At 46.9% G+C, this 27,414-nt stretch overlaps 1 protein-coding gene across 6 annotated transcripts in view; it reads right to left on the bottom strand.

Moving 5' to 3' along the window:
* RASGRP2 (RAS guanyl releasing protein 2) overlaps nucleotides 1-27,414 on the bottom strand; it is a 194,220-nt gene that overhangs the window by 51,390 nt on the left and 115,416 nt on the right. For all 6 annotated transcript variants that reach the window (XM_088442506.1, XM_088442508.1, XM_088442509.1 and 3 more), the window contains exon 15: nucleotides 16,460-16,618. In XM_088442506.1, the coding sequence (XP_088298632.1) occupies nucleotides 16,460-16,618 (159 nt within the window). The remainder of the gene's footprint in view (nucleotides 1-16,459; nucleotides 16,619-27,414) is intronic.

Below are 27,414 nucleotides of genomic sequence, written 5' to 3'. Positions count from 1 at the left end.
GTGCATTTAGGTACTACCCTGGGTGGGTAGATATTGTGTGGATGCAGCAAATGAAACAAAAATGTGTGAAATAAAGTATATACTATAGTACAATATTAGAACATACAATATAAAACTGTATAAAAAAAAGTCAAACACTAGTCTAATCAAATATGATACATCTGTAATAAGCAAATCAACAAGCAGATATCTGATGGCTAAAAGTATAATAATCAATAACGATAGATAGATAAGGTTTCCTATATGTAAAATATCGGAACAGAAATTATGTCAGTGCGCAATGTCCCGTTGCCTCTCACCAAGAGCCAGCAGCTACAGTGGCAAGATCGCTGTCAATGACCACTGTTATTTCCAACAGCTGTGTTTATGGCTATATGATGCAGTCACTTAAGATCGCATGAAAAGCAAATTTCTCTCTCTCCTCCTTAGTTAGATCCTTTTGGTTTTCTAATGCGTTTCAGCAAACTATAAGGGAGGCTGATGGCCTCCTGATTTGCGTTCGATGTTTCTGGTTTTGTGTGTGAGCGGCTGATGTCACATGCTTTCAGTAGGCGTTTCTAAGTACTGGATGGCGAGTGGCACATTAGCATATTTTTCCAATTGCGAATCCATGAGAGATCGCAGCTGCAATGGCATTTGCGTCGACATCTGAATCAGGCCACGTTATAGAAGACCGTCAGAGAATTCAAGTGCCAGCCAGCACCGTCCTTGCAATGTCCCAAGTGTACCAATCAATGCTTAGTGAAAGAAAAGGGTATAACCCTAGATTTAAAGGTATACATTTATCAGTGTTCACCGTGTTTCTTTTTGTCCCTTGGTATGCTGAGGCTGTAATACAGGTACTGCATCAGTAATGTATAATAAACGTATAAATAAATGACAGCATCCTGCCTGAGCGCTTATATACATGTGCGGATGATGTATGGACCCCTCTTCTATTGCTGTTCAACCGGTCAGAGGACTCAAACATCTTTATTGTCATTGCTTTATATTCACAGCAGAGGGCAATCACTCAATGAATCAAATTAACTAGTTCCTCACTTCTTTACATAATTCTTAATTATACCACTTTCAGACATATGACCCGGGAATTTCCCTGCTCAGACCCGGGTTTTGCTCTGGACTCCCTTTCACACTACACTTGAGACTCAGGAAATTCCCGGGTTGACTGCTTTTAGACATAAGCCGGGTCTGCCCTGGCATTCTAACAGCAAGGGCTGCCAGGCTGCTTTCATGTCACGCTCATACCCACACATACACACACACGTCACACTCATATACATTCAGGGGCGTATCTATAATGGGTGCAGAGTGTGCGGGCCCACGGGTCCAGGGGGGCCCACACCGAAAACTCAGCAGCCACAGGTAATTATACTTACCTCTCTGACGATTCCCGAAGTGCTGCTCCGCAGCGCCGGACCGGCGCTGTAGAGCAGCAAACTCTCACTGGGAAAATGGAGGCAGCCATTTTCCCAGTGATCGGCGCATGCATAGAAAAGATGTCCCCAGGACAGTAGGCGCGGGCGCCATTTTCCCGGAGACCTGCGCATGCGCTGTAGATTCTGTCATGAAGCCAGAATCTACAACGCTCAGTGCTGCTGAGCCGCCGTCAGAGAGGAGGGGCGACAAACGGAGGCTGCACACGGGCCCCCTCCTCTCTTAAATCGCCCCTGTACACATTCACACAATTACACACCCCTTCTCCAGCCACCAGACGTCACAAAAATGGACAGTGCCTCTGGAGTTAGTGTGCCCTGGCTACTTCTACACACTGCAGCACGGACCGGACACCTCTTTCCAATCCATCAGGTACTTGGTCTTCACCCTTTGTTATAAGGGCTGTCTAACCACTGACTTCTCTCCCCAGATCCAGCGCTGACAGTTTGTTTGCTATTGTAGGAGGACGCCCTGGCCCCTCAAAACAGCTCGGCCCCCTCCAGGTAGCCCCAAACAAAAGTCCCGGGACAAACCCTGGTCAATGGCCGACCTGGGACTGTGATCCTGGGTTGGTGCCATTCAGACATAAGCGAGTCGTGGGTAATTTGGCCGAGCCCCAGCAATAACGCGGGATTCTTGATATGTTTGAAAGGGGTATTAGTTATCTTTTAGGTAGTTATTTTGTATAATATTTAATGGTATTCTAGAGCTGCCGGAATAAATTAGTTATTGATTAAAAGTAAAACAATAATTATGTAAAATAAACATTCATAAAAAAAAAACAATAGTGTGTTAAAGATGGAGAAGACTCTTGTCAATTCTTAGCTACTTAGCCTAAGTTACTGTGGCTCAGAATAGATGTGGGGGGAGGATGTTAGATGAGACACCATGGATGTTGGCATCACATATTAGGGGTGATCAATTTTAGACTATACAAAGGACATATTGGTGTCTGTGCAGGTGCAGCCACAGTGCTGATGAGGAAGCATTGTCCCCTGCAGACAACCTTCCTGCAATCCTATCAGGTTAAAAAACTGCTGCAGATATTGTGGGTCTGCAAACTCTACAAGGCCAAATATCATGAGCAGCCTCTGCTTTTCAGCATACATAAGACATAGCTGTCCTGTGAAATGATTAGGTGTAAAATGTGTCTGAGGGCACAGACAGAGAATTTCCTATGTAGGGGGGGCTACACACCAGCTCCTTTGTAAGCTGGGAAACATTGGGTGAAGAGCATTGTTGCTGTTTAGTATCCCAGAGTCTTCCCTCTGAACACAATGATAGACCATTGTTCCCACTAACATCAGTTTTACCTCTCATTTTTTGTGTGCCTCCATAATGCTGTCACAAATAAATATCTTATACATTTTTATCTTGTCTAGCTACATCCATTCAAAGCAATATAGCCACAAACTGGATGAGAGGGAGGAGCTTAAGTGGCAGTCGCTAATGTGACAATCAGCAATATTGTGTCACCTGCACTGTAGCTGTGCTTACCACCTTGGTTGCATAGGATGACACTAACTGTGCAAGGAACCAGATAGCATGCAGTAAAACAATGTTCCATTTGCAGAGCTAGGGATAATGGTGCCACAAAAATGTTTAAGGCTACAATGTTTTTAGAAATAAGGGGACTGCCAGCTGGGAAGCCCACTTTCATTTCCCTCATTCCCATTTCATATGCTCCCAAATTGTAGCTGGCTATCTTCAAGTGAATACATTCAATTGCCTAATAATTGAATTAATTTCTTCTAGTCTTCTCCTGTTAATATGAGTTTTTTGGTTGTACCTCTCTGGATACCACTATATGCTTCCAACTATACGGCTGTTTTTTCTTCTACTTGCTTGAAGGCATTGCCAGACTTGGACTGGGCTGCTGGGGAATCGGGTAATTCCCCACGGGCCAGCTGCACTGTGGCCACGCCCATTTCTGTGAGGGGTGGGGCTTAGCGGGCCACAACGGGATGGGGGGCGCAGCCATGCATGTTCTGGTTCACAAACCCATTAGTCATTCTAACATCTTACTATTGATCCCAGCAAGTTGGGCTGCGAGATGCAGTGCTAGTGATTGCATGGCTAGGATAATGAAGGTCAGGCCTGGGTGGCATGAGCTGGAGAGGAGCAGGGAAAGGGCAGCTTTTTATGACAGTAACTGGCCAATTGTTCCTGTTCCTACTTCTACCTGTGAAATCAAACATGTCTTTCAGCTGCACAGGCAGCCCCTCTAACATCAGGAAAGATTACTCTCAGATTCAGGCATCTGTGAGGCCAATCAGTGCACATTATTTATATGATAGTACGGTGGGGCCACTCTCCTAAAGGTAATTAATATAAATAATGGATACATAGAGCAGTAAAAACATTGACTTTTAGTGATATGCTTGCCTAAAAATCTGTAATGCTGGTTTGGGAACTTTTTTAAGTTTGGAAAACAACTGAATAAAAAAAAAAAAAAAAAAAAAATTACTGTGTGAAAAGTTAGAGAATTGTGTTTGATAAAAAAAAAGACGTATTGTAAATGACCGTGGCTGCCTCTTCTGCTTACATGATATATGTAGAAACATTTCAGTCATTTATATTAATAGTAGGGGTGTGCACCGGCCACTTTTCGTGTTTTGTGTTTTGGTTTTGGATCTGGATCTTTCTTCGTGTTTTGGATCTGGATTGGTTTTGCCAAAACCACCCTTCCGTGTTTTGGGTTCTGGGTTTTGTGTTTTTGATCTGTATTTTTTTTTTAAAAAGCATAAAAACAGCTAAAATCACAGAAATTGTAGGTTTTTCTGCTCCTATGCTATTATTAACCTTAATAACCTTAATTTCCACTCATTTCCAGTCTATTCCGAACACCTCACACCTCACAATAGTGTTTTTATGTCCAAAAGGTTGCACCGAGGTAGCTGGATGACTATGCTAAGCGACACGAGTGGGCGGCACAAACACGTGACCCATCTAGGCGTGAAACTGCAGTGGCAGACAGGATGGCAGTTTGAAAAACTAGGCCCCAAACTGTAAATAATGCAAAGAAAAAAAAGAGGTGCAAGATGGAATTGTCCTTGGGCCCTCCCACCCACCCTTATGTTGTATAAACAGGACATGCACACTTTAACAAACCAATCATTTCAGCGCCAGGGTCTGCCACACAACTGTGGCTGAAATGATTGGTTCGTTTGGGCCCCCACAAAACAAGCTGGCAATTAATCTGTCCCTGCACAAACTGGCTCTACGGAGGCAAGATGTCATCCTCATCCACCGATTCCTCACCCTCTTCAGTGTGTACATCCTCATCCTCACAGAGTATTAATTCGTCCCCGCTGGAATCCACAACCACAGGTCCCTCTGTACGTTCTGGAGGCTGGTCTCCCTGGAAGAGTTGATAATTCATTTTATGAACATCATCTTCTCCACATTTTGTAGAAGCAACCTCCAACGCCTTTCGCTGACAAGGTTCCTGGCTGCACTAAACACTCTTTCGGAGTACACACTGGAGGGGGGGCAACTCAGGTAAAATAGAGCCAGTTTGTACAGGGGCCTCCAAATTGCTTCTTTTTCCTGCAAGTACAGGTACGGACTGTCTGAAATGCCTACTTGGATGCTGTCACCGATGTAATCCTTTAACAGACAGACGCACGCTTGTCGCTGCTGCTTTGAGGATGCAAGTGCAGCTACAGCCCACACAATTCACAAAGACAGAAAAAAAAAGAAGAATATTTTTATTGTTTGTGGAGCGCACTTTGAGGGTTACACCACCCTTTAACAGACAGACGCACGCTTCTCGCTGCTGCTTTGAGGATGCAAGTGCAGCTACAGCCCATACAATTCACAAAGACAGAAAAAAAAAGAATATTTTTATTGTTTGTGTAGCACACTTTGAGGGTGTCACCACCCTTTAACAGACAGACGCACGCTTGTCGCTGCTGCTTTGAGGATGCAAGTGCGGCTACAGCCCACACAATTCACAAAGACAGAAAAAAAAAGAAGAATATTTTTATTGTTTGTGGAGCGCACTTTGAGGGTTACACCACCCTTTAACAGACAGACGCACGCTTCTCGCTGCTGCTTTGAGGATGCAAGTGCGGCTACAGCCCATACAATTCACAAAGACAGAAAAAAAAAGAATATTTTTATTGTTTGTGTAGCACACTTTGAGGGTGTCACCACCCTTTAACAGACAGACGCACGCTTGTCGCTGCTGCTTTGAGGATGCAAGTGTGGCTACATCGCACACAAGTCACAAACACATTAAAAAAATAGTTTTTTATTTTTTGGAGCACTTTGAGAGTTACACCACCCTTTAACAGACAGACGCACGCTTGTCGCTGCTGCTTTGAGGATGCAAGTGCGGCTACAGCCCACACAATTCACAAAGACAGAAAAAAGAAGAATATTTTTATTGTTTGTGTAGCACACTTTGAGGGTGTCACCACCCTTTAACAGACAGACGCACGCTTGTCGCTGCTGCTTTGAGGATGCAAGTGCGGCTACATCGCATACAAGTCACAAACACAGTAAAAAAATAGTTTTTTATTTTTTGGGGCACTTTGAGAGTTACACCACCCTTTAACAGACAGACGCACGCTTGTCGCTGCTGCTTTGAGGATACAAGTGCGGCTACAGCCCACACAATTCACAAAGACAGAAAAAAAAGAACAATATTTTTATTGTTTGTGTAGCACACTTTGAGGGTGTCACCACCCTTTAACAGACAGACGCACGCTTGTCGCTGCTGCTTTAAGGAGGCAGGTGCGGCTACAGCCCACACATTTCACAAAGGCCGAAAAAAAAGAACAATATTTTTATTGTTTGTGTAGCACACTTTGAGGGTGTCACCACCCTTTAACAGACAGACGCACGCTTGTCGCTGCTGCTTTGAGGATGCAGGTGGAATCTAGACGGGATTTGGAACCGGGGACACACTACCTCCATCAATTGTCTAAATCCCACTGCACTATTGGCGCACACCGGACGCACGTCTAACACCAACATAGCAGTCAAGGCCTCAGTTATACGTTTTGCTTCAGGATGACTGCTGTCGTACTTCATCCTCATCACTAGGGACTGTTGGAGGGTCAATTGTTTAAGTAGTGATGTTCCTACTTCCTCTCTGGGATGATGAACAACTCCCAGCAGCAGCAACAGCACTAGGAGGAAGTGGTTCTTGATCTTTCCCTATTTTATTTTTATCGGAGAAAGTTTGGTCCTCCATTTATGTTATATTGATATATACGTGCGGCTAAAGCGCACACAAACACAGAAAATATTTTTTTATTTTGTTGGAGAGTAGTGCACTTTGTGGGTTACACCACCCTTTAAGAAATGAGCCAGCCGGCTCTTTACTTATGGGACACAGGCGCACGCTTGGCGCTGCTCCTTTGTTGATGCACGTGCAGCCACAGTGTACACAAGTCACAAACACAGAAAATATTTTTTTTTTTGGTTTGGACTGGAGTGTACTTTGGGGGTTACAGCACCCTTTAACGGTCAAGCCAGCCGGCCCTTTACTTATGACACAGGCGCACGCTTGGCACTACTTTGTTGATGCACGTGCGGCTACTGCGCACACAATTCACAAACACAGAAAATATATATTTTTTGGGTTTGGACTGGAGTGTACTTTGGGGGTTACAGCACCCTTTAACGGTCAAGCCAGCCGGCCCTTTACTTATGACACAGGCGCACGCTTGGCACTACTTTGTTGATGCACGTGCGGCTACTGCGCACACAATTCACAAACACAGAAAATATATATTTTTTGGGTTTGGACTGGAGTGTACTTTGGGGGTTACAGCACCCTTTAACGGTCAAGCCAGCCGGCCCTCTACTTATGACACAGGCGCACGCTTGGCACTACTTTGTTGATGCACGTGCGGCTACTGCGCACACAATTCACAAACACAGAAAATATAAATTTTTTTGGTTTGGACTGGAGTGTACTTTGGGGGTTACAGCACCCTTTAACGGTCAAGCCAGCCGGCCCTTTACTTATGACACAGGCGCACGCTTGGCACTACTTTGTTGATGCACGTGCGGCTACTGCGCACACAATTCACAAACAGAAAATTATTTTTTTTTTGGTTTGGACTGGAGTGTACTTTGGGGGTTACAGCACCCTTTAACGGTCAAGCCAGCCGGCCCTTTACTTATAACACAGGCGCACGCTTGGCACTACTTTGTTGATGCACGTGCGGCTACTGCGCACACAATTCACAAACACAGAAAATAATTTTTTTTTTGGTTTGGACTGGAGTGTACTTTGGGGGTTACAGCACCCTTTAACGGTCAAGCCAGCCGGCCCTTTACTTATGACACAGGCGCACGCTTGGCACTACTTTGTTGATGCACGTGCGGCTACTGCGCACACAATTCACAAACACAGAAAATATTTTTTTTTTTGGTTTGGACTGGAGTGTACTTTGGGGGTTACAGCACCCTTTAACGGTCAAGCCAGCCGGCCCTTTACTTATGACACAGGCGCACGCTTGGCACTACTTTGTTGATGCACGTGCGGCTACTGCGCACACAATTCACAAACACAGAAAATAATTTCTTTTTTGGTTTGGTCTGGAGTGTACTTTGGGGGTTACAGCACCCTTTAACGGTCAAGCCAGCCGGCCCTTTACTTATGACACAGGCGCGCTTGGCACTACTTTGTTGATGCACGTGCGGCTACTGCGCACACAATTCACAAATACAGAAAATATTTTTTTTTTTGGTTTGGACTGGAGTGTACTTTGGGGGTTACAGCACCCTTTAACGGTCAAGCCAGCCGACCCTTTACTTATGACACAGGCGCACGCTTGGCACTACTTTGTTGATGCACGTGCGGCTACTGCGCACACAATTCACAAACACAGAAAATAATTTTTTGGGGGGTTTGGACTGGAGTGTACTTTGGGGGTTACAGCACCCTTTAACGGTCAAGCCAGCCGGCCCTTTACTTATGACACAGGCGCACGCTTGGCACTACTTTGTTGATGCACGTGCGGCTACTGCGCACACAATTCACAAACACAGAAAATAATTTTTTTTTTGGTTTGGACTGGAGTGTACTTTGGGGGTTACAGCACCCTTTAACGGTCAAGCCAGCCGGCCCTTTACTTATGACACAGGCGCACGCTTGGCACTACTTTGTTGATGCACGTGCGGCTACTGCGCACACAATTCACAAACACAGAAAATAATTTTTTTTTTGGTTTGGACTGGAGTGTACTTTGGGGGTTACAGCACCCTTTAACGGTCAAGCCAGCCGGCCCTTTACTTATGACACAGGCGCACGCTTGGCACTACTTTGTTGATGCACGTGCGGCTACTGCGCACACAATTCACAAACACAGAAAATATATATTTTGTTGGTTTGGACTGGAGTGTACTTTGGGGGTTACAGCACCCTTTAACGGTCAAGCCAGCCGGCCCTTTACTTATGACACAGGCGCACGCTTGGCACTACTTTGTTGATGCACGTGCGGCTACTGCGCACACAATTCACAAACACAGAAAATAATTTTTTTTTTGGTTTGGACTGGAGTGTACTTTGGGGGTTACAGCACCCTTTAACGGTCAAGCCAGCCGGCCCTTTACTTATGACACAGGCGCACGCTTGGCACTACTTTGTTGATGCACGTGCGGCTACTGTGCACACAATTCACAAACACAGAAAATATATTTTTTTTTGGTTTGGACTGGAGTGTACTTTGGGGGTTACAGCAACCTTTAACGGTCAAGCCAGCCGGCCCTTTACTTATGACACAGGCGCACGCTTGGCACTACTTTGTTGATGCACATGCGGCTACTGCGCACACTATTCACAAACACAGAAAATATATTATTTTTTTAGCACTTGGGGGGAGCACCCCTGATGGACAGAGCACCCCCTGGACAACACTACAGCACCCCTTTAGAACTGGGACACTGCACAGGACTTTGGAGTGGACACAGCCCCTATGGAGAACTGACTGCACAACACAGTCCAGCCAGCCCCTATGGACTTTGAAGTAGTGGACACAGCCCCTATTAACAACAGCAGCACAGCACAACACAGCCAGCCCCTATGGACTTTGAAGTAGTGGACAACAGCAGCACTACACTACACAGCCCAGCCAGCCCTAACTCCCACCCTCCCTCTTCACTGTCCACAGCCGAGTGAGAAAATGGCGCCGACGCGGGTACCTTATATAGGATCTAAAACCCGCGAGACTCGGAAGGCGGGATGATGACGTTTTGCCTCGATTTCAGATCCGAGTCAGGCGGGAAAAGTCGAGCCTGACTCGGATCGGGGAGGCTCGGGGGGGTTCGGATTTCAGAAATCCGAACCCGCTCACCCCTAATTAATAGATGTCCTAAGTAATCTGCAATGACGTATTATTGCATCACATTACAAACAGGGTGTACAAAGTGCCCTACTAATAAATTTAGGGCCTGAGTCTGAGTTGCACGCAAAGGTTGGCATCTGCAACCAGATACTGTACCATTTGCTAATAAGCCTCATGCATATAACCACACTGCCCGCTGTTTGTCAACAAAGTAGCTGCTCTGAAGTGCCCATTTCACTGACCGAGAGATACTTCCGAGATGCACCCAACTCAGAATTGTACAGTTACGCAAAGACACATAAATATGCTACTGCACATGTACTGTTTACTAACATCCTCTGGGTGCAGACTCCTACAGATGAACATGCAACTCAGAATCGGGTCCATACTAGTTATTATTCTAAATTAGGGATGCGCAGGCTGGATTAGTTCAGATTTTCTCGCCAAATTCAGATTTTTCCCGCCAAAAATCATGTCTCAAAAAGAGGCAAAACGTCATCTTTCATGGACAAACATCATCGTTCCTGGACAAAAGATCCATGAAAGATGATGTTTGTCCATGAAAGATGACGTTTTGCCTCTTTCTGAGACACGATTTTCGGCTGGAAAAATCTGAATTTGGCGGGAAAATCTGAACCAATCCAAGCCTGCACATCAGTATTCTAAATGTGCATTGTGGAATAACATGTCTATGTTTCAGAATATTGGTGATAGTATCCTAGTTATAAAGTAATAATAGAGATATCGCTCCTCGTATGTAATTGTTATAGGTAAACTATTCAAAAGAAAGTATTCAATATTTTTTTATTTCAACTTTTATTTTCCTTATTCCACAGAAGTGGAAGTTCCACAAGCGCATACACAAGCGAATTTTAATTGATAAATTGTGGCGATAGATTCTCTATCGCTGCAAATTGATAAATAGATCCAAAATTCTATATATCTTTATATTCTAGGCTTTGGGGACTTTTCAGCAATTTTTTCAGTTGGCATCGTGGTGTGTAAAGTCGTTTTAAACGCAATTATCCCTACTATGTATTAAAAATGTATATTGGGACAGCGCTTTAAATAATACACTATCCTTGCGCAATACAACCCGGCAAAAAAGAGGAGTATTGATACTTTTTTGGAGCGTTTTTACAAAGGGCCTGATTCTGAGTCAGACACACCGGTGATGTCGGACGCAGTGAAGCGATTTTTCTTCTTCTGTGCATGTGTCTGAGTAGCACTGCACATGCATCCAGATAGCATGTGCATGTTGAGAATGGGATGCATGGTCTCAGAAATGTGTTGAAAATGTATTAGGGTAGTCCTGGCCGTCTTATGGGCGTTTTGCTGGCGTGTTGTGGATAGTAGGCCATACTCAGACAGAGAATCAGTTTGTATGTACGTATATGTAATAAAAATGCCTTCACATGTATATATGTACCAACCTGCAGAGAGTGCAGGTTGGTACCTGCGGCCGGAGAGTGCTATTCCCCTGAAGAAGTCCCCAGAGAATACAGCGGGACGAAACGCATTGGGAGTTCCTGTGGTCACCTCTTATACTGAGACAGATAAGCTGATTATTTTTACTTCATTGTACCGGTCTTTAATTGTTGTTATTTTATAAGTGTGTATTTACGTGATATCACATGATTGGAGGCTGTTTCTCTTTATCTCTCTGCATATTTATGTACCTTTGGCACAAGGAAACCATCTGTGGGAGTTGCAGCATTCTATCAGAGTTTGATCCAACTAATGTTGGTACGAGCATTATAATTCTTCATAAAATTCACATTTTGGTGCAGGTCACCTAAAGGCACGTGTTATGTGTTGTATTACACTCACCGTGGTGTATAAAAAGAAAATATTATCATTTTCTGGAATTGGCCATTTTTTGGCACTTTTTTTCTTGCATGAGAGCACAGATTTATATATGTTTATCAGTATCACACTATTTTGCTTTCCCATATACTGTATGTTCAACATGGGAGCAATATAAGAAGATTTCTAAAGATTCCTACAGAGACAGTGGAAATCCTTAAAGTACAATGGACATGTATCTGTACATTTAAAATATTTTTGCACTGAAGGCGCTCACTTTTTTCACTAATATATATATATATATATATATATATATGTATATATATATATATATATGTATAGAACTAAGGGGGTCATTCAGACCGCTCGTGAGCGTCAGTACGCTCGTTAGCGGGTCGATGTTCCCCACTACGCATGCGCACGACGGAGGGAGCTCCGTCGTGCGCATGCGCGAGACCCGGGGAGCGACGGGCTTTCCATCGCTCCGGGTCTCGCACCAAAGGAGGCGTGCTGTCGATGTTGATTGACAGCACGCCCCCTTTGGTGGGCGTGCCTGCCAGACGGAGGCGTTCCCATGGGAACGCCTACCGTCTGAAGCCGGCCCCACTGACATCACTAGTGATGTCAGTGGGAGTGATTTTGGCTCTGATAGAGCCAAAATCACTCCAGGGCTTGCGGCAGCGAGACCCTACCGCAGGGTCTCCGTCGCAAGCCCGATGGTCGCGATGGTCAAGACCATCGCGACCATCATCATGGACGCTCGCTATAGCTGTGGGTGGTAACCCACAGCTATGCGAGTGTCCATGAGGACGCTCAAACAAAAAAGGTAGGAGGGCCCTGATTCAGAGCGAGCGCTCTGGTCAGAGCATTCAGCTCTTATTCAGGCCCTAAGTCCAAATAAGGACAAGAAAATCCAGCACACCATTTATAGTCAAAAAGATATTTAAATAGTACCAACAGGGTAGAGAACAAGCCATTTGCAATAGTATAAAAAATGTATACTCAGCACATATTCAATGGGTCAAACATAGTCCGGGCAGCCACGCTCTGAACCCGGTGGGCTCCAACAGCCGTTTCGTATCACCTTCCTCAGGGAACCACAAGTTACAGTCAACAAATAGGCATGCTATATACCCCCTGAAATCACCCAAAATGAACTCACCTGTGCCGTGTCAGCCCGCGCACCAAACTCCCCCGCCCGGACCATGTCTCCACCGTCCACGGCAATGCACACACGCTCCGTCCGCCATACCGGATATGACGTCATCCGGAACGAGCCTGCCTCAGCCGGGGATCGGGGGAAGGCATCTTGGTTCCTAAGCGCCAAAGATGACGCCGGCAGACACAGCACAGCTGACCCCATGTAAACAAAACATACAAGTTAATCATACTTTAATCAATATAACATCAAAAATTAATAAGCGGCATAAGACAAACAACAATACACTAAGAAAAAATATTAAAAAAGCAGATATATAGATATAGATCTACAATCCCAACAGATGACAAAACATCTGCGGAAACTGACATAATGTATGCTTCAAGTACAGAAAAAGATGAATACATTTATCAATAAGCAGCGAATGAATATTAAAGAGATATCATAATCATAGTCAATGCAGAGGGCCAAACCACACCAAGGCAATATTGATCAATATATTTTTTGGAAAATCTTATGAATTTTAATCACCAACATAAGGCGCAAATGTAAGTTCCTCGTTTAGCCCATGGGGAACCATGGTTCCAAGCTCGTAAATCCACTTGCACTCTTGTTTCAGAAGCAATCTATGCTTATCCCCACCTCTACGCAGGGGGGGTATATGGTCAATAGGCATTACACGAAAGTCTTTCAGAGAATGTCCCTCCATGACAAAATGTCTAGCCACTGGAGGTGTCGAAGGCTCCATCTTAATGTAGGCCTTTTTAATGGAGGACCTGTGCATTGCGACTCATTCTTTCAGTATTCTGATGGTTTTGCCCACGTAGATCTTATTACATGGGCAGATGATTATATAAGTGACAAACTTCGTGAAAAAACCTGATTGGCCATAATATGAAAAATTACATATTATGGCCAATCAGGTTTTTTCACGATTTATTTTATTTTATGTTAGATTTATTGATGACCTGTTTATGCTGTGGACTGGAGGGGAGAAGGCTCTCCATGAGTTTGTAGAGGTTTTGAACCATTTGCCAGGCTCAATTAGATTTACTTATAGTTACAGTACAGAATGTATTGACTATTTAGACGTTTGTGTGAGGATTATTGATGGTCAGTTTTCAACTGAAATCTTTATGAAGCCAACAGATAAGAACATGCTCTTAGAGGCAACGAGTTTTCATCCATTACCCCTCAAAAGGGGTTTACCCTACTTTCAACTTGTCCGTGTAGTGCGCATTACATCAAATGAGCGCAATCTTTTAACGGCACTGGAAACTATGGGCAACAAGTTCATTGAGAGGGGTTATCCTCGGAAAGAAGTTAAGGAAGCAATACAGAGATGTCTGCTCCTAAAAAGAGAGGACCTGTTAAAAACATCCTTTAAGGATGAAGATAAAGATATGCGAATTATTTTTTCCAGCACTTTTTCTATTACCCCAGGGTTAGTTAAGTGAGCCATTTTGCGCCATTGGCACATTATGCAAACAGATCCGATATTAAAGGACATTTGTAAGAACGTACCACTCTTCTGTTACAAAAGGAGCAGAAATTTGAGAGAAAGGGTCTCGCACTCCGATGTCAGCTCAGTGAGCCATTGTGCTACACATTGGCTAAATCCTCAGAGAGGGTCATTCAAATGTACTGGTTGTGTCAATTGCCGCTTTATGAAAACAAGCAATACGTTGATACACCCTATGAATGGAACTGTATATCGTTTGAAGTATCGCATGTGCTGTGACACGAAGTTTGTCACTTATATAATCATCTGCCCATGTAATAAGATCTACGTGGGCAAAACCATCAGAATGCTGAAAGAACGAGTCGCAATGCACAGGTCCTCCATTAAAAAGGCCTACATTAAGATGGAGCCTTCGACACCTCCAGTGGCTAGACATTTTGTCATGGAGGGACATTCTCTGAAAGACTTCCGTGTAATGCCTATTGACCATATACCCCCCCTGCGTAGAGGTGGGGATAGGCATAGATTGCTTCTGAAACAAGAGTGCAAGTGGATTTACGAGCTTGGAATCATGGTTCCCCATGGGCTAAACGAGGAATTTACATTTGCGCCTTATGTTGGCGATTAAAATTCATAAGATTTTCCAAAAAATATATTGATCAATATTGCTTTGGTGTGGTTTGGCCCTCTGCATTGACTATGATTATGATATCTCTTTAATATTCATTCGCTGCTTATTGATAAATGTATTCATCTTTTTCTGTACTTGAAGCATACATTATGTCAGTTTCTGCAGATGTTTTGTCATCTGTTGGGATTGTAGATCTATATCTATATATCTGCTTTTTTAATATTTTTTCTTAGTGTCTTGTTGTTTGTCTTATGCCGCTTATTAATTTTTGATGTTATATTGATTAAAGTATGATTAACTTGTATGTTTTGTTTATATGGGGTCAGCTGTGCTGTGACTGCCGGCGTCATCTCCGGCACTTAGGAACCAAGATGCCTTCCCCCGATCCCCGGCTGAGGCAGGCTCGTTCCGGATGACGTCATATCCGGTATGGCGGACGGAGCGTGTGTGCATCGCCGTGGACGGTGGAGACATGGTCCGGGCGGGGGAGTTTGGTGCGCGGGCTGGCACGGCACAGGTGAGTTCATTTTGGGTGATTTCAGGGGGTATATAGCATGCCTATTTGTTGAGTGTAACTTGTAGTTCCCTGAGGAAGGTGATACGAAACGGCTGTTGGAGCCCACCGGGTTCAGAGCGTGGCTCCCCGGACTATGTTTGACCCATTGAATATGTGCTGAGTATACATTTTTTATACTATTGCAAATGGCTTGTTCTCTACCCTGTTGGTACTATTTAAATATCTTTTTGACTATAAATGGTGTGCTGGATTTTTTTGTCCTTATTTGGACTTAGTTCTATATTATACATTATCCTGGCACCCGCTATTTTTGCTAACAGTTTTGTGTGCGGCCTAATTCTCCATATATATATATATATATATATTGCAAGTGAGAGAGAGAGTGCCCAGTAGTGTAGTAGTTTGAAAATATTGCTTTTACACAGTCAGTATTAAATATGCATACCAAGCTATTGTAAACTTTATGAGAACTTTTTCTTTTTTTCTTTCCTTCCCACTTCTTACTTATGCTGAAGCCCCATCATAGCCTGTTTAGCAGTTAGAGCAGGTTTTTTGCACTGTCTCGATCATAATCCTATAAAACAGTGGCGTCACTCAACAAGGTGACACCTTGTGCGGAATCCTGGCAGATGATAGTAGGGTGCGTGGCCTAGGGGTTAGGGGGCCTGGTCTCGCTCGTGGGGGCCAGGCCTCATGGGCCAAACCCCTGTTTTAGTCACTCCTGGGGTCCTGGAGGTGTGGACTGCCCCCTGGAGACCAATCTGTGCAATGCCGGCTCCCTCACTGTGTCAGGAGCAGAGTGCTGCACGTAATGGTACATTGCAGCACCCGGCTCCTGTCACTGAGGAGTCGGCACTTTGGTGTCACCCCTCGGCGGGTGAGCCCCAGGTGCGGCCCGCACCTCCTTGTGACGCCACTGCTATAAAAGCTAAACAGGCTGCACTGGTGCTTCCACAGGAAAAAGGAAGGAAGATGGGAGTGGAATAAGACCTGATAGACAGTTATGGGTAGAAAATATAAGAGATACAGTATGGATAAAGGACAAACATGAGACAAGGTAGGACAAACAGTAAAGATAAGAGATAATAGGAGACAGGGATAGGGAACACATGATAAAGTGTAATGAGGATGTTTAGGGTACCTGGTGGTAATTGAGATCTCTTAAAGGACCTTGGAAGGGTAAAGGAAAAATGACGCCCTTGACGTGAATTTTCTCTTCTATCAGAGACACTTTTAGATCTTTTCTTGCACTCAACTGAGAGTCGGTCTTTACAGTGCTTGTGACAGGTGACCCCACAGGCTGCAGACAAAGACATAACCAAGGGGTAGCTCAGTAATTGTTTCAGGTGATCTTATATATCCTCACAATTGTCACACAAGGAATGATGCAGAGACAGTTTTGCACACAGATCCTGAACGTTTTCTCACTGCGCACGCTCCATAGCCGAGCACATGTAGATGCAGGCATTTCTGAGCTGTATGCATCTCCACTTGTGGCTGATGGTGGTAATTAGGGATGGGGGAAGGTGCAAATGGGCTAAGGGCCCGATTCATTACCGATCGCAACTGCGAATGCAATAGCGATTACTCACGCAGTTCAACTGTGATATTATACTAATCCATTACGATCGCTATGCCGACTGCGGGTGTATCTGCATGCAAAATGCTATGTTACAGTGTCATCGGCTGTGACACAGAAGGTAGCTTTTCTCTTGCAGATGCACCCACACACAGAATATAGGCATGACGCATATCATTTTATTCAGCAGAAGCTGTGCGAATAAGATGCACTTGAAGGGAAAAAGTTGCACGAAAAGACGCTTGGCGCTACCGAGTCATGCCATGGTATGGCGCGACTAGAAGGGCTGTTTAACACGCAGAGGCTAGATGTATGAGGGCACATCTGTATATGGCGCATTTTCTGTGTCAACAATAGGGATAATTCAATTAGCCACAAGCTCCCATTAGAGATTTGCGCAGTGTGCGACTGCGCACTTTTCTGGGTATCATGGTAAATAAAAACATTGCTTATTTTTGCTGACATCCCAATAGGATTGTTACTACTACTATCCCCTGGAACGACACTGCATGAGGATCCGATGGAATCTTGTAGCTAATTGAGTTAGCCCCCATAGGAGATCATATTGGCAGCGTTCCTATCATCTTATAGAGAACAACCAATTGTGGTTTATTTTATATACTCTCAACTCAATAGAGCATTTTGGCCCTCATTCAGAGCCGTACGCTCTGAGCAGAGCGCACGCTCTGAATGAGGGCCGGCCTCCATGAAAATGGAGCGTCCTCCTGGACGCTCGTATAGCTGTGGGTCACCACCCACAGGCTATACGAGCGTGCATTTTGATGGTCGTGACCATCGCGACCATCGAAACTGCGAGCCGGAGCCTGCGGTTGAGGTTTTCAACCGCAAGCTCCGGAGTGATTTTGGCTCTATCAGAGCCAAAATCACTCCCACTGACATCACTAGTGATGTCAGTGGGCCGGCTTCTGACGGGAGGCGTTCCCGTGGGAACGCCCCCGTCAGGGTGGCACGCCTACCAAAGGGGGCGTGCTGTCAATCAACATCGACAGCACGCCCCCTTTGATCAGACACAACGAGCGAAGGACTTTCCTTCGCTCGTCGCGTCTGGCGCATGCGCACGACGGAGCTCCCTGTGTGTAGTCGCACAAGAATAATTATATTACTTCTCAAAAAAGGAGAACAAAGGCCTTCGTATGATATGCCCTGAAGGTTAAATAATACAAAATGAGGGGTACTACCACAGACATATATATTATATGAACAGAAGCAAAAGAAAAGAAATGTCATATGTGGTGCACTTAATGTTAAAACATAACTTTTAATGTTTCATAGGTTAATACCAAAATATGGAACAAAGAAATAGCGAAAATTGGTAATAAATATATAGAAGTGTCACAAAGGTCAAGAAAATGTGATTTAAAAACAGATTGCGGCACATGTACCTGCCTCTTATTGTGTCACGATAAAAGCGGCTGTTGGGATTATCAATTTATATGTATTGTAATTATAATATGAGGATTTCCTTATCATTCATTTAATATCCACAAAAATTATGTATCTTCTCATATGATTGACACTGCTGGTTTCAATAGGATTCAGCCAATTAATGTGTGAGTATGAATTGCCACATGAATAGTTTATAAACCCAGGATACACTGCTTTATTCTAGCATAGCCACATCTGTAAAGACTTTACATGAACTCCTAGGTTTGGACTTATCCAGCAAGTCTTGGATTTGGTGAGATGTTATAGCACTGGAGGGGATGCAGTCTGGATGCCGACCATCTAATCCCGGGAAGTGTTTAAATGACCAATGTCGAAATCCCAACGCCTGTCATTAGACCTACGCCGGGAGCCCGATATTCGGCTTACCGATCGAAGGTAAGCCGGGCGCTGAGTAACCCTAAATCCCCCCCAGGAGCACCTAACCTAACCCTCCTCCTGCGGCTGTCCGCACCCGGCTTACCTTCGATCGGTAAGCCGAGCTTCGGGCTCCCGCGTAGATCTAATGACAGGTGTTGGGATTTCAATACTGGTCATTAAACACTTGCCGGGATTAGACAGTCGGCATCCAGACTGCATCCCCTCCCGTGTAATAACATCTGACCAAATCCAAGACTTGCTGGATTAGTCCAAACCTAAGGATAAGGATACATAAGGATACCCTGATGTAAGATTCGGCTTGCCTTGACAAAGCCTGTGAGTGAAACGCTGCGTCGGTGGCGGCACATGTTACCTGACCTCATGTTCTTTATATGCATATAAATTATATGTGTTGTTTGTGAGCACTGAGGGCCTGATTCAGAGCCGGACGCTCTGAATGAGCGCCTGCTCTGAATCAGGACGTTTTTTGGTTTTTTTTGGAGCGTCCTCCTGGACGCTCGCATAGCTGTGGGTTACCACCAAACAGCTTATGCGAGCGTCCATGATGATGGTCGCGATGGTCAAGACCATCTCGACCATCGGGCTTTCGACGAGACCCTGCGGTAGTGTCTCGGTGACCGCAAGCCCTGGAGTGATTTTGACTCTGTCAGAGCCAAAATCACTCCCACTGACATCACTAGTGATGTCAGTGGGGCCGGACCCAGACGGTAGGCGTTACCATGGGAACGCCTCCGTCTGGCAGCCACGCCCCTGGCAGGCCACCAAAGGGGGCGTGCTGTCACTCACCATCGACAGCACGACCCCTTTGGTGCGAGACCCGGAGCGACAGCTTGGCTGTCGCTATCCGGGTCTCGCGCATGCGCACAACGGAGCTCCCTCCGTCGTGCGCATGCGCACTAGGGCACCATTGACCCGCTTGCGAGCGCTCAGCGCTCGCGAGCGGGTCTGAATCAGGCCCTGAGTCCCGGAACAAGGGACTATTGTGTTCAACTGTAATGATCAGTATGGAGTGTTACTATTGCTCATACTGAATGTGACATCTACATTTCTACTTCAGGGTCCATAGGGTATCCACAGGATACCTTGGGGTATAGGTGTGACGTCAGTCGCAGGGCACCAAAGAGTTAAGCTTTCAGCCTCCCAGGATGCACTAGGTCCCCCTCCTATACCCCGCCCCCGGGCCAAGGCACCTCAGTTTAGTTTGGTGCCCGGCCGGAGTCGGGTGTACCTGTTGGAGTGGGGGCTAGAAGAGCCCCTGAAGCTTTTTCTTCATGCAGCTGTGGCTGCACATCTGGATGAACAGCATGGACAGTCAGTCCTGACGTCCATGCTGTCTTCCCTACACCCCGCCGGTACCAGAACGCCGGTACTGATCCGGGGATGCTGGTGGGCGTCTGGGGTCACAGCTAGCGGTGACCCCAGATGCTCCGGACCATGGCCGGATTCAAGGGGGACAGAGGTAAGCAGCGGGGTCCCGCGGTGGGTCCCCGCTGATCACATGGTCCTAAGTCCCCAGGCAGGGGGCTCCCTGGGGACTGGCTGCAGCGTGGAGCCAGGCGACCAACCTGCGCTTCCACTACCCCCTGGGACAGCGGACCGCAGCAGAGCGGTAGCGCTGCGGCGTCCCAGGGGTTAAATGCATGCCAGGGGAGCGCGCCTTCCCTGTCTCACAGCCGGCGCCTCCCCCGCTGCACACAGCCCTCTCTGCATGCTGCCGACTGGTCCTGTGGCAGCGCTCCTCCCCCAGGCCAGACTCCTCTCTGCTCCTCGGCGGCCATCTTCTCCAGAACGCATGGTGAACGCTGCTGGAAGCGCTGGACGGAAGCATCGTGGTCTGGGTCCCCCCGCATACCTCTCCTCCGCTGTGGCTCAGGTCTGTGTATGCAGCGCTGTGTCCTACCAGGCCCTGTGTCTGTGTAGTTGAGTAATCAGCGCTGTTAGTGCAGGAATTGTTATTTCTCTGCATTGTATGTGACTGTGCTAGCGCTGCTCTAAACTGTCAGCTTTATTACTGTCCCTGTTCTTCTGCTAAAGCCCTTGCGGTGCGGTGCTGCAGGGTGGTCTCTCGCCTATTTAATACTTAATTGGTGAGAGAGGTCACATACGTGGTGCCATCATGTCTGAAAGTGATTTTCCCCTCCGGCTACAGTGTACCACGTGCAAAGTACCGTTAGCGGAGGGGGAGGGTAGCGCGGAGGGCCTTTGCCGGCAGTGTTTGTCCATGGCGCGGCCTATTACGGTTACAGCACCGGTACAGGAGCCGCCCTGGGCTTGTTTCGCTCAGGCGTTAACAGCTTTAGTGGGCCAGTTAGCTCCGCAGCCCGCGTTTACTCCGATGGGTTTGTCCCAGCAGTCTGTGGTGTTGTCACCCATGCAGGGGTTCCCACGACAATTGGTGGTACCCCACAGTCTCCCTATTTCCCCGCTCCCGGGTTCTCAGGAGCCAGCGTGGGTTAACTCCCTGACGAGTTCTGTACAGCACTTGTCGGATGTGTTGCAAGGGGAGTCTGTGATGCGGCCTCATAAAAGGCCGGTGGCGTCTCTGTCCGCTCCTTATGAGGATGACGAAGGGACGTCTGATGATGGGGAGATTCTGGATCCTTACGATCAGGAACCTCTCCATACTAAGGACGCTGATGCTAAGTCCAAAGTATATATTCCTGGACTTATTCGGGCGGTCCGCACAGCCTTGGTGATTGAGGACGAAGTTCCCCCAGCGGCTAAATCTAAGTATGCCTTTTTCAAAGATGTGAAGGGCGATGCCACAGTCTTTCCTCTTTCGGGTCAGTTGGTGGACCATTTAGAGGAGGCGTGGAAACAACCTGGCAAAAGATACCAGCCGCAGAGACGCCTGGCGGTGGCTTATCCGTTCGCGGATAATTATTTTGCTAAGTGGGAATCCCCTCCACAGGTGGATTCTCACGTGACCCGTCTTGTCCGTAGTGCCACATTGCCGATGCCATCCATGTCCTCCCTTAAGGATGCTACGGACCGCAAGGTAGAAATCTGCCTGAAGTCCGCTTATTCCCTTGCAGGGGGGGCAGCACGGCCGGCTATGGCCATTTGCTGGGTTGCCAGAGCGATGGAGCGCTGGCCGGATTCATTAGAGGCTTCTTTTGAATCCGACTGTCCGGCCGAACAGGCGGAGTTGATTGGCAATCTCCGTGATTCGGCCACCTACATCAACGAGGCGGCTCTAGACATTAGTACTCTGGTGTCTAGAATTTCTTCAGCAGCGGTAGCTGCTCGTCGCACCTTGTGGCTGCGATCCTGGAAGGCGGACGCAGATTCCAAGAAAGGTCTGGAAGCGTTGCCGTTTACCGGAGAAGTTCTCTTCGGTCCGGATCTGGATAAGATTGTGGCCACGCTGGCGGCAGCCAAATCTGCTTGTCTCCCGTCGGCCGCTGCTCCTTCTGGTTCGGGACCATGGTCCTTTCGGTCATCTAGGGCCCAGGGCAGGCCCAAACCACAGTCGTTTCCTCGACAGGCTGGCCCTAAGAAATCGGTCAAGCCCCGGAAGCAGGCATGGAGTACCAGACGTCCGGCCCCCAAGCCAGATGACAAGCCTGCGGCCTGACGGTCCGGGCCTCCCTTTGGGGGATCCCAGGGTGGGAGGCCGCCTGCTACAGTTCGCCCAGTGTTGGTCGACCACTACGACAGACACTTGGGTTCTGGAGGTGGTTTCCCACGGATACGCCCTCTCCTTCCGGCACAGACCCCCGGCTCGCTTCTTCACCACGGGTCTCCCATCAGACCGGAACAAGGCTACGGAGCTGCGGAAGGTATTGCACACTATGCTCCAGGCTGGAGTTATAGTGGCTGTTCCATTCTCCCAGAGGGGCCAGGGTTTCTATTCAAATCTATTTTGGTACAGAAACCCAATGGGTCATATCGTCCGATTCTCAACCTCAAAGCACTCAACAAGTCTTTGCGGGTCCCGAAGTTTCGGATGGAGACCCTACGGTCCATCATTCTGGCGCTGGAACCTGGGGACTACTTGGTGTCATTGGACATACAGGACGCTTACCTGCATGTCCCTATTCTTTTGCGCCATCAACAGTTCCTCAGGTTTGCAATCCGCAGCGACCACTTCCAGTTTCGGGCGTTACCTTTTGGCCTGGCAACAGCACCACGTGTTTTCACCAAGGTGATGGCGGTCATGGCGGCTTCTCTGCGGCTGCAGGGAGTCCGCATGTTGCCGTATTTGGACGACCTGTTATTGGTGGCAGGATCTCCAGAGCTCCTGTTACGCCACTTGGACCTGACCATTGCACTGCTGCAACGGCACGGCTGGCTAATCAACTGGCAGAAGTCCACTCTAATCCCGTCTCGGAGGATTCTGCATCTTGGAGCCTTATTGGACTCGGGACAGCAAAGGATCTTCGTGACGGAGGACAAGATCTCTGCTTTACAGTCAAGGGTGCGCAGTTGCCTGCACAGCCGCCGGGTGTCCTTACACTCGGCGATGAGGTTACTGGGCTCCATGGTGTCGGTGTTCGACATGGTGGAATACGCCCAGTTTCACTCCAGACCTCTGCAGCACCTGATCCTGTCCAAGTGGAACGGGCTGACTCAGTCTCTGAAGTCCCAGACGATTGTGCTCACCCAGGAGGTTCGCCTGTCCCTTGCGTGGTGGTTACAGACGACCCACCTCAACAAGGGACGTCCGTTCTGGGTTCCAAATTGGGTCCTGTTGACAACGGACGCCAGTCTTCGGGGCTGGGGAGCAGTTTCGGGTCCACACTTGTTCCAGGGCAGGTGGACGCCGACAGAAGCGGAGCTTCCAATAAATATCTTGGAACTCCGTGCGGTCTTCAATGCTCTCCAGCAGGCACAGCGGTTTCTCCAGGGTCGCCCGGTGCAGGTCCAGTCGGACAACGCTACCACCGTGGCCTACATAAACAGGCAAGCAGGAACTCGCAGTCGGGCGGCTCTCGTAGAGGTCTCTCGGATCCTGGTTTGGGCGGAGCGCAATCTTCCGGCCATATCAGCGGTCTTCATCCCGGGAGTGCTAAATTGGGAGGCGGACTTTCTAAGTCGCCAGGACGTTCATCCGGGGGAATGGTCCCTGCACCCGGACGTTTTTCAACTACTGGTGGACAGGTGGGGTCTTCCAGAAATCGACCTCATGGCGTCCCGGCACAACAACAAGTTGCCGGTGTACGGGTCTCGCACAAGAGACGAAGGGGCGTCTCTGGTGGATGCTCTGTCCGTCCGGTGGACGTTCCGGTTCGCATACCTGTTCCCTCCGGTCTCCCTTCTTCCACGGGTAATCCGGAAATTCAAACAGGAAGGAGGGACGCTCCTGTTGATAGCTCCCGCGTGGCCCAGACGGCACTGGTTCTCAGACCTTCAGGGTCTGTCCGTGGACAGTCCTCTGCGGTTGCCGCTACGACCGGACCTTCTGTCTCAGGGTCCTTGCCTTCACCCGGACCTGACTCGGCTGTCTTTGACGGCGTGGCTGTTGAGACGGCCATGCTGAGGTCCCGGGGGTTTTCCAGCTCTGTGGTGCGTACCATGTTACGAGCTCGGAAACCGTCTTCCGCGAGGATATACCATCGCGTGTGGCATACGTTCTTCCAGTGGTGTCGACCGAGAGGTTATGCACCGCGGGAGTTTCGTCTGTCTCGGATTCTCGCCTTCCTGCAAGCGGGACTAGATCATGGGCTTCGCCTTGCTTCTTTGAAGGTACAGGTTTCGGCCCTATCTGTCTGGTTTCACCGTAGGATTGCTACAATCCCGGATGTGTGCACCTTTATGCAGGGTGTTCTCCGCATTCAGCCGCCCTTTGTTCCACCTGTGGCGCCTTGGGATTTGGCTGTGGTCCTGAGGGCTCTCCAAGGACCGCCGTTTGAACCACTGGGCTCAGTGGATCTTAAATGGCTAACAGCTAAGACTGTTTTCCTTCTGGCCATTGCTTCGGCCAGACGTGTTTCTGAGTTAGGGGCTCTTTCTTGTAGACCCCCTTTCTTGGTTTTTTATGGGAACAGGGCAGTGCTCCGCACTCGGCCCGAGTTTCTTCCCAAAGTTGTTTCCCGGTTTCATGTTAACGAGGAAATAGTTGTTCCGGCCTTTAACTCACCGGGTCTTTCCGTGGGTGAGGCCTCTTTGGATGTTGTGCGGGCCTTAAGGACTTATGTTGACCGCACTTCTTCGTTTAGGAAGTCGGACGCTTTGTTTGTCCTCTATGGCTTCCGTAAAAAGGGTTGGCCTGCTTCAAAGCAAACTTTGGCAGCCTGGATCCGTATGGCTATTTCTGAAGCTTATCTTCATGAAGGCCTACCGGTCCCTCCTTCTCTGAAGGCTCATTCCACTAGGTCTGTGGGTCCTTCGTGGGCAGCTTGACGTGGTGCCTCGGCAGTTCAGATCTGCAAGGCTGCTACGTGGTCTTCTGTCCATACCTTCGTGAGGTATTACAGGTTTGACACCTTCGCCTCTCAGGATGCTTCCTTCGGGCGGCGGATTCTCCTTTCTGCACAGGAGCGTCCCCACCCTTAAAGGATACTGCTTTGGGACATCCCCAAGGTATCCTGTGGATATCCTATGGACCCTGAAGTAGAAAATATGAGATATGGTAAGAACTTACCCTTGTTATCTCTATTTCTACGAAGTCCATAGGGTTCCACAGGACTCCCGCCCTGTCGCACCTGTGCTGCAGATGGGCTTTGCTCTGGTCACCGGTTTTCCGTCTCCCTCTGGTGAGAATGTGATTCTTGTATGTGTCCAGATCTTTGTTCTCTCTCTTCCTTCTCCTCCTCCGGCCTATGGCTTGGTAACTAACTGAGGTGCCTTGGCCCGGGGGCGGGGTATAGGAGGGGGACCTAGTGCATCCTGGGAGGCTGAAAGCTTAACTCTTTGGTGCCCTGCGACTGACGTCACACCTATACCCCAAGGTATCCTGTGGAACCCTATGGACTTCGTAGAAATAGAGATAACAAGGGTAAGTTCTTACCATATCTCATATTATTTCCCAGAAACACTTGCTGCAATAAAAGTAACTCCATTCAAACATTGCTTTAGGGTATATTACACCAGTATTGAGAATAATTCCGTTCTGGATATTTCCCTTGAGGAATTAAGGAATTGTATGTGGTGTTTAAATAGACAATTACTAGCAGAATTTTACTCACCCTAATTATACTAGCTATCCAAATAAACTACCCCTTGATGACCTGTACTTCCTGTGTGTGCTAACAATAGAGGGAATTCATATAATATATGCAAATACACTCTCCAGTGCTATAACATCTCACCAAATCCAAGACTTGCTGGATTAGTCAAAGTAAAGTCTTTACAGATGTGGTTATGCTAGAATAAAGCAGTGTATCCTGGGTTTATAAACTATTCATGTGGCAATTCATACACACATATTAATTGGCTGAATCCTATTGAAACCAACAGTGTCAATCATATGAGAAGATACATAATACGTTTTGTGGATATATTAAATGAATGATAAGGAAATCCTCATATTATAATTACAAACAATACATATAAATTGATAATCCCAACAGCCGCCTTTATCGTGACACAATAAGAGGCAGGTACATGTGCCGCAATCTGTTTTTAAATCACATTTTCTTGACCTTTGTGACACTTCTATATTTTTTTTTTTACCTATTTTCGCTATTTCTTTGTTCCATATTTTGGTATTAATCTATGAAACATTAAAAGTTATGTTTTAATATTAAGTGCACCACGTATGACATTTCTTTTCTTTTCCTTTGCTTCTGTTCATATACTCTCAACTGTAAACATTACAAGGAAATTCAATACTATTAATATGTGACTCTAATAATACAAACACCTGACAGTCAGTTTAATAATAAGGAGTAATACATACAGAGATGTGAAGAGCTGTGAGTCACATTGCAGACTAATGATAGGAGATATAAGTGAAAGCAGCAAGAATTAGCAAATACCTGTCTGTGAATGAGAATCTGTAAGGGGTTAAGTCAAGTAGAAGGAAATTGCAATAGTTAAGCTGACAATAATCTTGTTAGTCTTGTGCACAAAAACAACCAGAATGTCATCCTGTACAGCCCTGGGAATTATGATGTGATGATGGAGCGTTGGCAGTAATAGAGATATCAGGAACAGCATATGAGTGAAGGAATTCTAAGTTTGTAGTAGATATGTAGGCTCATGAATTCCAGGTAGAGATGTAAGCGGAGAAAATGTATGTACAGAAGTGTCCACATACAGTACATCTAGCCTCCTTGCACAATAAACAGCCCTTCTAGTAGTGCCATGCTCTGATGTGATTCGCTAGCGCCAAGCATCTTTTAGTGCTACTTTTTCCCTTAAAATGCATCTCATTCGCAAAGCAATAAGAATAGTACACACAAGCAGCTCATGCTGATTAAAATGATATGTGGTATGCCTATATTCTGTGTGCGACTGCGGCTGTATCTGCATGCGATATGCTATGTTGCAGTGTCACAGCCGATGACACTGTAACGTAGCATTTTGCATGCAGATATAACTGCAGTCGCACACAGAATATAGGCATACCACATATCATTTTAATCACATAAGCTGCTTGTATGTACTATTCGCTTTGAGAATAACACAAATTTTAAGGAAAGTCGCACGAAAAGTCGCTCTATGCTACTAAGACTTGCATCGCTCACGCATTAAGTGTAACTCGACTTGTAGCGCACAGAGGATAG

This window comes from Taudactylus pleione, unplaced genomic scaffold, assembly GCF_031769625.1.
Source record: "Taudactylus pleione unplaced genomic scaffold, aTauple2 ptg000313l, whole genome shotgun sequence".
In the NCBI taxonomy this organism is placed as follows: Eukaryota; Metazoa; Chordata; class Amphibia; order Anura; family Myobatrachidae; genus Taudactylus; species Taudactylus pleione.
The sequence above is the reverse complement of the archived record's forward strand: the minus strand, read 5'-3'. Positions and strand labels throughout refer to the sequence as shown.